The 10,732-nt window shown below is 39.6% G+C and overlaps 1 protein-coding gene across 2 annotated transcripts in view; it reads right to left on the bottom strand.

Moving 5' to 3' along the window:
• Positions 1-10,732, bottom strand: part of CSMD3 (CUB and Sushi multiple domains 3) — a 1,328,144-nt gene that overhangs the window by 162,081 nt on the left and 1,155,331 nt on the right. For both annotated transcript variants that reach the window (XM_045286022.1, XM_030887469.2), the window contains one exon: positions 2,270-2,394. In XM_045286022.1, the coding sequence (XP_045141957.1) occupies positions 2,270-2,394 (125 nt within the window). The remainder of the gene's footprint in view (positions 1-2,269; positions 2,395-10,732) is intronic.

The raw sequence follows: 10,732 nt of genomic DNA, 5'->3' as shown, positions 1-10,732 counted from the left end.
ACAAATGCGCTTTACACAATTGATGTGTGTATGGATTGCGATAACAGTTGTATGAGCCCCTAATAAAATGTTTTTAAAAAAAAAGAAATAATATTTCACAATAAAAAAATTTTTTTAAAAAGGGTCATTCAACCCCCAAAGGGGTCACAACCCACAGGTTGAGAACCACTGTTCTAGTACATCTTCCTGGGGTAACACTACAAAAATCAGCAAAATTCCATGGATTCTGTTGGTATGGATTGATTGCTTCTAGAAATATTTAATTAGCCTATATTGCCAGGAACAATGCTAGCTTTGGGAAAAAGTTTGGTTACTGCCCCCAGAAGCTTACGGATAAGTCATAAAAGCAGGCTGCGGTCGGTGCTCTGATATGGAAATGGAAGAGGGCTATGAGAACATACACAGAAAACCTTAACCTTGTCTGAAGTTTATGGAAAGTTTTCAACAGGAAGTGGGATAAAGTTGAGACAGAAATGACGAGGAAGTCCAATGATGAGCGATCATGGAGGGTGTTGCCGAGAGAGGGCGCAGCGTGCACCAGAGGGCCACGATGGAAATGTCAAGCTCGCAAATAACTCAAACACAGGGAAGAGAAAAGGCTAGAAATATCAGCCTAGCAGAAATGGTAAAATCAACTGTTCAGATGGTGGGGGCCAGTTAATTTAAGCAGAAAAAAATGCAGTATTATATTTTTATTTTCAGAAGGTCACACTACTTGCCTATGGGAAAAAGACTGGAAAAGTTTATGAAGCTGAGACAATGATAATGGTCACTTACATTTGCATGGTAAAAAAATGTAAAGAGAAAGAGATTTACTTAAATGCTTTGTGGGAATACACAACTTGGTATATTCTGTTATGTCAGGTAGAACACAGAGGAAAGTTTTTCAAGATTTCTGGTTTGTGCAGTTAAAGAGATGAGGAGATCATTCTGAGACAGGTACCCATGGAGGATGCCCACAATGTTGAGGAAAAATCATGAGGCCAAGTCGAACAAAGTAAACATGGGACGCTAGCAAGTGTGGGTTTATCAAAAAAGTAGAAGGCCCGGAAGAGACATGCAGGCTGACTGCAACGATGGGGTCAAAGATAGCAATGATGGTGAGGATGGCACGGGTCAGGGAAGCACACCGTTCTATTGTGCACAAGGTCAGAATGAGATGGAAGCTAACATTTCTTGTAATGTCAGGTATCACACAGTTCTAAAGAAAAGCCATATTAATCATTTGGACAAATAATCAAGTTATTTTTATAAAAGATAAAATGATCTTCCACTTAGTTTATATATATGTGTGTGTATAATCAACAGTAAATGTCAATTATTTATTCATAATAATGTCCATTAAACACAATAACTGGAAAATTCCTCCCAATAACTGACCACAATTAAAGTAAAATAGAAGACACTGTTGATTGACTACAAAATCGTACCCCTTTTCCTCGATGACAAAGTCCTGGTTTTACTCAATTTTAAGAAAACCGTCCACGCGAGGCGGCGGCAGCCCTCACTAGCTCCAGGTTGTGCATCTTGACAGGTTTGCAGGCACATTTTACAAAATCCTGTCCTATTCCCTGTGTGGGCTGAAGACTGGATATGACTGCAAATTTGGCCGATACCACAGGAGGGAAAATCTCTAGCAGGCTTCTGGGAAAGCTTTCTGAACTACTGACAATGCACACGCAATGGGGGAGGGGAGCAGATACATCACTGGGCCCTTGGCTGTTGATCCCGGAAGCTATTATTCCCAAACGTTGAGGTCATTAGAAGGCCATGAGGAAAGGAAGCTCAAAACTGAAGTTAAGATACTTAAGGCCGCAAAGCAAAGAGATGGGTGTAGTCTGGGTCAGGACAGCACGAGGGAACCACTGAAATAAAGAATCCTGACTCCTCGAATCTTCGGACTCCATGCTTTAAGGCGCAATACACTTCTCATATTGCTTATGCCATCTTTTTAAAAAAAAATCATTTTATTGGGGCTCATGCAACTCATCACAATCCATACATACATCAATTGTGTAAAGCATACTTATGAATTTGTTGCCCTCATCATTCTCAGAATTTGCTTTCCGCTTGGGTTCCTGGAATTAGCTCCTCATTTGAATTGAGCTTTCTATTACTTAGGGTTCAAAAAAAAAGCAAGCACGTAATATATTTCTAGTTATAAATGAAATTATTTCAGTGAGAAGAGCTTGCTAACTTAGAAAGATTGTTCAGTCTGGCACTTGTCATTCACAGACAATGAAAAGAAGAAAAATGCAGATGTCCTTACTTGGATCCCAGCTCCCTCGGGCACGGTGACCTTCCACACACAGTTCAGGTTGTTGTCGTAAGGCTCAGGATATCCGGGCGACAAGATGGTCCCTTTGCGCTTCGTTAACATCCCACCACAGGGCACTGAAAGTAAACCAATCCGAGACAAAGAGCTACTTTTAATGCGAAGGCTTTTTAAAAAGGAGAAAATGGCTGACATAACATCTTAGACATAGACGTTCAAACATCACCAGGTAACGCTCCTTTGAAAAGCTTAAAAGCCTCTTGAAAATAAGCCTTGCTGTGACTCACCACCAAACAGAAAAGCAAAACAGGTCAGGGAGATACAGGAATGGATGCTTTGGGGTCACTTCTTTAAAATCCCAGACATGCAGGTGCCACATCTGTGAAATGGGAGGCTATCTTTGAAGGAGTTTTGTGACAAATGTATAAATCAAATAATGTCCACAAAGAGGCTGAGACAGTGTTTGGAATAAAAGTAGGAATCAGAGCATCGTATCTCTGTTTCCACAGCTACTGCTATGTTAATGGCAAATGTTCTCGGGATACTTGACCTCGTCTGGAGCCCTGGCGGTGCAGTGATGGCGCATTGGGCTGTGATCCTCAAGACCACTATTGGAAACCACCAGCCGCTGCACGGGAGAAAGATGGTTTTTTTTACCCCCTAAAGAGTTACAGTCTCAGAAACTCACAGGGTCAGTTCTATCCTGACCTACAAGGCCATTAGGAGGAGGCACTGCCTCAATGGCAGTCAGTGAGTGGTTATAATGGTAAGGTAAAACGCGTATACTCTCTGTAAATGAAAAAAACTTAAAAAGTAATAAACAACAATATGTATGATGTCTAATGTCCATATGCAGGGTAATTATTTTAAAAAGGGTTACAATCATTTTTAGAGTGTCATTATTTATTTATTGTGATTGGCATTATTGTGAATGGCACAAATTATTATTTTGTGATTGGCATTAATTAAATTGTGAACCCCAAAAGGATATTGGTGTCTTAAAATTGTATCTGTGAATGTGATCTTACTTGGAAATAATGTTTGCAGTGCAGTTATATAACATCTCATGTCAGAGTTTTTGTAATTATCTGACAAACAACTGGGTGGTGTCACACATATTAGGAATGGTTCTTTTTTTCCTGTTAGATCTGAGTAAAAGTTGAGGAATATGCTGCTAACATCTGTTTCCTCTGTTTTGAGAGATTAATAAGAGGATGAATAGTGATTGTGAAATCTGGGAACTCTTTCGTGGAGGTTGGTCAATATTGACATCCCCACTGGGCATAAAACGAGCCACCTTAGAATATGGAAGAGGGATCTCACTACCATCAGTCAAGAGGAGCCAGGCATGGAACGTGTCCTTTGAATCCTGAAATCTCACTCATTGATCTTCTTGTTCAGTAGACTGACAGCTGTGACATCAGAGATGTGGCGAGGGGCAGAACTAACAAAATTAGAACGAGAGCACAAGACAGAATCAGGGGCAGGAGGGTTGCTTATGGAGTAAGATGCATCCAGGCACTTAATTGGCAGCTAGGTTTTCTGATCCATGGAGCTACAGCTGAGCACTTTGAGGTTGAGGCTAACGGCGAAATGCCATGTCCATAGACCATTTATTGGCAGTGCTAAAAGAGCTGTGCTACATTGCCCAAGCAGGGGAGGCCAAGGCTGTGTGGCTGAAGGACCAGAAAGAAGCCTGTTTACAGACATGGCTGGGAATAATCAGTCCTGACCAAAGAACTTTGTGCTGAGCATGGATAATTCTGAATTGTAACTTGTTAACTTCCCAACTAAAGTTCATAGTAGGGAACTTTATGTCTGCTCTGTGAGCTCGGTATAGCCATTACAACGGATTACTGAATTCAACTAGAAGTAGAGAATGCGGTGAGAGGGACAGTAGTTGACAACTGATAAAAGAGATTGGAGGATGGATGCACGTTTGACGGAAAAGAATTGTCCTTGGTCTGATATACGGTCGGATTTTCTCTCCCCAAGTAAGGTCAGTAGAGGCCAGACCCTGACCCTAAACAATAGTTAGAGAGTTGTTCTTTTCTTTTCAGTAAAGATAAAAGAGTTCGGATGTGCTACATGTTGGGTACAAATCCCTTCTGCATGGCGACATAAAAAAAGGGGAGAAGAGCCATCTGTAAGCAGCAGAAGTCAAATAATGGTTGGTAGTTATGGGAAATTAGGGAGTAGAAAGAAGTTCCTATCTCAAAGGAATGTCATGTCCAATAGCCTGATTTTCCTGCCTGGTTTCTAGAACTATGAGGAAATATATTCTGTTCTCTGAAGTCACCCGCTGAGTATATGTGTGTGTTTGCTATGCAAACTACGACAGTTTTATTTATGTATTTTATTGTGTTATGTATCAATTCAGTTTAAATAGTTTACAAATAATTTAGTTCCTTTTAAAATACAAACAATAATTGTGAATGCACCAGTAGAATTCCAGGAGTGGAGAATGATTTGCAAAATTGAGGCTTAACCCTGTCTTGGTTCATTTTGTTGGGTGCCTTTGAGCTGTCTGGCTCACAGTGACACTGTGAGAATAAAACACTGCACAGGCCTGTGCCATCCTCACCAATTTCTAGTCACCACATCAATCCCTCTCATGAGGATCTGCCTTGTCTTCCCTGGCCTTCAACTTGACCAATCATGATGTCCTTTTCCAGTGACTGGTCTCTCCTTGCAGCACAGCCAAGGTATGTCAGATGAATGTTTTACTGTCAGTGCTACCATATTCCCATTTCCATGATTTATGCAGGTAGTATCCAATCACTCAAGTTTCAGAGTAGTACAAGTTAGCAATGCATGTACTGTAATCTAAAAAGATGCTCCAATCATGCATAAATTCCTTTTCTCAACAGTCCTTTTGATTTTATACTATAGAGCAAAACAATAATACTATCAATAGAATGATCTTATGCCCTATTGGGATGCCTTATGATATACTTCAATATGATAAACATGTGAACCAGGGACATATTTAACCCATAGATATATGAACACATTTTAAACTCTCACTCGATCTTTACCCTCATTAGTTCTTGGGCCATGGCTCCACTCAGTACTTGGCCCCCTAAGGAGATTAATGAAGATATAGGTATAATATCAAAGTGTGGTGAAGAAGTCAGATGGTGCCTGGCTGATGGAAAAAATAATGCCCAATTTCTTAAAAGCTTGTATTAAGAAAAGCACCCATCTAAGTGAGGAGTCAGCTACACTCAGATGGAAGAAGCACACAAACCTGTGTGGTCTGAGGGGTGAATGGTACCAGAGCCAAAATTCTAAACACGTAGTTTGCAGAACATTATGGTTGATAATGGGAGCCCAAAATACACTTGTTGGATTGATTCTCTGGTGAAACCCCACTAATTATAATCTAGGAATTTTTATAGCCTGCATATCAGACAAAGTACATTGTAAAGTAGGTTGGAACTTCCGTAGTCCTCATTTTCCCCTCTAGATGAGCATCGAGCAACTCACTCTGAGGTAGTGCACCCACTGGCATCCTTGGGAAGGTTCTCTCTGGTCATGGTGAATTTTTCATTAAAGCAGTTTTGCTTGAACCTCATTTTTTTGTGACGGCTGATTTAAGAGACCAGCGTGTGTCTGTGAAATTTTTTTCTTGCTCGGGAAAAATACCACAGAAACTGTTGTGATGTTGAACACAGCTTATAAGGACAGAGTTATGGGAAAAACTCAAGGGTATGAGTGGTTTTCTCATTTCAAAAAAGGTGTCATGTAGATTGATGACAGATCTCATTCTGGACATCCGGCAACTTTCTGAACAGTCGGAAATGTTGGCTCAGAGTGCATTTGGAGTCCACTCTACCAGGTCAGACTGTTAATCAAGCTTTCTATTTCGAGCTTCTGAAAAGATTGCATAATCTTGTCACTGTGTGACAAAAGCCTGCTTTGTAGCAGATGGGGGACTGGTTTTGTCACCACGATAATGCACCTCCTCCTGTAACTGTCTCAGTGCTTCAGTTTTGGGGGGGAAAAACCCCAGCATGCCTCTTTTGCCCCATGGACCTTACTCACCTGACCTTACTCTGCGTGATTTCTTTTTGTTTCTGCTAATGAAGAGGGTCACAAAAGGGCAGCAATTTGATGACGTAGAAGCAGGAAAGTAAAAAAACAAGGGCAGTGTTGTCAGCCATCCAAACAGATGAGTATGAAAAATGTTTTCAAAAATGGAATTACAGATTTGACAAATGTATTAAATGTAGTGGAGAGTACTTTGAAAGTGATAAAGTTGTTTTTTTGTAAAACAATGTAAATACCTAGGTTGAAAAAAAATTCTGGGTGTTTTGGGTACCTCCTCGTATAGTTAGATTGGAATATAACGCCTTGTTATAGGATCTCCTTTTTGACCCATTATAACCTTTTTCTGGTTTGTAAATATTTTATTTTTTCTCTTCCCTTGAGATTGTATTTAATCAATGCTCCTGGTGTGTGTGTGTGTGTGTGTGTGTGTGTGTGTGTGTGTGTGTGTGTGTGTGTGTCTATTCTCCCAGACAGGGAAGTTAGGGATGGGTGGATTTATGAAGATAGTAACTGGATTAATAATTACCTGGGGGCATGGAAGGGGAGAATGGGGTCTACTTGGGGAGTCAAAAGCATGGGTACAAGAAAAAAGAAAATATTCCAGTGTTGATTGTGGTGATGATAGCACAACCCTTCTTAATATGATTGAACTACTGAATTGAAATTGTCGATGAAGATCAAGGATTGCAGCCTTCAGTATGGATTCCAACTAAATACAAAGAAAACAAAATTCTCACAACTGAACCAATAGGTGACATCAGGATAAGTAAAGAACACTGTGAAGTTGTAAAGGATCCCATCGTACCGGGGTCCACACTCAATGTTCATGGAATCCACAATCAAGGGATCAAACAGCACAGAGAATCGCTAAATCCGCTGCACAGACTTCGATAAATTTGTGAAAAGTTAGGAAGCTCCTTTGAGGAGTAGGGTGCCCTTAATCCAATGGCCTCATATACATGTGAAAATTATACATTGAAAGAGGAAAACTCAAGATAAATCAATGCATTCGAAATATGCCGTTGGTGAAGGATATTGGTGAAAGCACCAGGAAATCCATCTTGGACGAAGTCCAGCCAGAAGGTTTGTTACGGATAACAATGGTGAGACTGTCACATATTTTGGACATTTTCTTAGGAGACACCAGTCCCTGGAAAAGGACATCATATTTGACAAAACACAGGAAGACCCTCAACAACATGGTGAGGGTTGACATAGTGGCTACAATAGGCTCAACCTCAGAACAACGTGAGCATGGTACAGGCATTATTTGCTCTGTTGTACATAGGGTCACTATGAGTCAGAATCAACTCAACTGCACTTACTAAAAACAACAGTTGCCCTGTAGGATAGCTCCATAAAACTAATTTTTTAAAGTATATTAAATGAAGTCTCACCTTCCTTGCTTCTAAGGAACATTTTAGGTGTACTTTCTCAAAGATAGATGAGTTTGTTCTTCTGGTAGTACATGGTACTTCCAATATTGCAAATGCCATAATTCAGATGCAAAAAATGTTCTCCAATTTCCTTTCTTTAATGCTTAGTTTTCAGATAGATAGGAGGTTAGTGAGACTATCATGGCTTAAGTTAGATACATACTAGTCCTACAAATAACATCTTGTTTGTTTCAACTTTAAAGAGGCGCTTTGTGTTGTTGTTTTTCACAGATTTGACCAATGCTTTTATTATTGTTTGCATTTGATTTCTTGATTGTTGTTTACATGGGTATTGATAATGAATATAAATAAAATGAAATAGTTCAAGAACAAGTTTCAGGGCTTTTTCCAATATTCACTGTGATATTTTACTTTTTTATTGTTTTATTGATATAATGATGTTTTTGATGTAATCACACAACTCATCTTGTAATTTGGGTTCAGTATATCAAATTTCTTCCTGAGATAGTCTTTATATCTAGATGATATATACCCAAGGTCGTATTTTTATTGTCACTGACTTGTTTAAATTTCTTTAGCCTCAGTTAGAACTTGCATTTGATTAATTGGTGGTCTATTCCTCAGTTGACCTCTGCCCTTGTTTGGGTGGGTGATAATGAGCTTCTGTTTCATCTCTTTCCACATATGCGGTTGATTTGATTTCTCTGTATTCCATCTGTCGAGGTTCACATGAGTAATCACCCATTTACGATTTTGAGATGAAGTATTAGTAACGAATAGGCATTAGGTTTGCAAAATTCTATCATGTAGTCTCCAGCATTGTATCTGTCACTAACACTGGATTTTTCAACTACTTACTGTATACACTCGAGTATAAGCCAACCCGAATATCAGCAGAGGCACTTAATTTTACCACAAAAATTGCATAAAAAACATGCTGAAAAACTCAGCTTATACATGAGTATATACAATATCTATTTGTTTCCAACTTCTGTATTCCAAGAATCAGTAATTGTGAGTGCATCTTGATTGCATGTTTGATCAATTTCAGACTGAAGAGATTGGTGGAATCTTCAATATCTTCATCATGGGCTTTAGTGGTTGGTATGTAAATTTGAAAATAGTTATATTTATTGGTCTTCCTCTAGATATATAGATAATATCCAATCACAGACAGCCTTATACTTCAAAATAGATTTTGAAATGCTCTCTATATTGTAAATGTTGTTTGAATTTTTCACTCTTGCTGAAATGAACCATATGATTACCTGATTCAAAGTGACCAGCATATTTCCATTTCAGCTCACTAATGCTGTGGGTATGGATCTTTATGTGCATCATTTTCATTTTCATTTCATGACGGCTTCCAATTTTCCTAGATTCATAGTTTGTATATTCCACATTGGACAAGTAATGTGTTTGTAGTTATTGTCCCCACTTTGAGTCATGCATCATCCCCCTTCCAAATCCAGTCTACTGATCTAATGCATTCTTTTGATATTCCTCCTGATGATTACTATTCATGTAACACCAACCCATCCATAAACATTCAGTGTTGATGCTACCTCTTTAATCCTTCATTGACTAGCCTTTGTTAGCCATTCCCATAGTCTTATTTCTTTTCATGCTGTCCTCTTGCAACAGACGCAGATCGAAGAAAATAGGATAACTTTTTCCATTTTCAATCTAGATTTTTCTCCCCGGCACTTACAACGACAAGCTTTGACCTGTTATTCATGTTACATCTTCATCAATTTCAATCAGTGATTTGTGCGAATGACTCTATCACAATGTTTGTCAAAGTCAACGGAATTGTCTGTGACATATGTAGGAACATGAGTTAACAGTCCAAAAACATATGCTGCAGCTTAGGAGGTCACCCCTGTGTGTCCTTGGGCCCATCGGGAAGTTATCCTTCCCTCACAGATAGCCAGGGAGCCACAGCAGATCCAGAGGCATTGTGAATGCTTCCTGCCCCCACCTCCACGCCCTCCTGCCCCCAACCTATTAACTAAGTTTCAAGAGTTTTGTTTATGCTAACACCTTAATGTGGATGATTTCATCAGGTCTCAGCCCAGTTCAGTACAAAAGGGAGCCTCAGAAAGACCCTCCACGATGGAAACGTTCCTGTCCAGCCTACAGCTCACAGGACAAAGCAATGCTGTTCCTCTGGTCTGTAAGCCCCCCAGATATAACAGACTAATGTTTCTCAGTCTCCCAATGCATCTGTGTAAAGTCTCTCTTCCACATGGGGTTGAGCAGATTGCATACATACAATTTTCCATCTTTATTTGCATCTTACTCAACCTATAGTCATGTAACACCCACATAGATCATTCCATTTACAATAATCCTTGTTTGATTATCAGAAAGCCACCCACTCCTTTTCCTCTTTCGCAAGGTCACATTCACCATTTCATCCTCTTTTATTCTGCCACTCTTCCTCCTACTATTCTAAATTTTGTAACAATCTCCAACTTATTTATAGGCTATCTTCTCTTGATAACCATCAACCCTCAATAAAACTGATGTCAAATCAATTCCCACTTTGAGCAAGCTGATAGGATGGAACAGACTTCCCCTGTAGATTTTTGAAGTTAGCAGTCATTATAGCAGCAGAAAGCCTCATCTTTCTTCTACAAAGTAGCTGGTGAGTTCAAACTATCGACCTCGTTATTAACAGTTCAAAGCCTTACCCGAGTGTCCTCACTAACCCTCAGTAATGGCATCAGTTTTTGCCGCTGTTGTCTAAATATTTTTTTATTGTAAATCAAGTGAGGGAATTACATGCAGATCATCAAGTGTGAATTAAATATTTTAAACTAATACTCAACCCACCCCAATAATTTACCCTTTTCCTGCTTCTCGATCTCTCCTCTCTCTCTGGTGGACCACCATCTTCCCCTGTCCCCATGCTGACACCTGTCAGCCATCTAGTCTACTGCTTTCTATTCCCTCCCTTGACCTTCCCAATTGGCAAGTCTGTTCCCTTTGGTACACAACTCTT

This window comes from Echinops telfairi, unplaced genomic scaffold (assembly GCF_000313985.2).
Source record: "Echinops telfairi isolate 266 unplaced genomic scaffold, ASM31398v2 ScPeMD7_1;HRSCAF=3_0, whole genome shotgun sequence".
NCBI lineage: Eukaryota > Metazoa > Chordata > Mammalia > Afrosoricida > Tenrecidae > Echinops > Echinops telfairi.
This window is presented reverse-complemented; position numbering and strand designations above follow the sequence as displayed.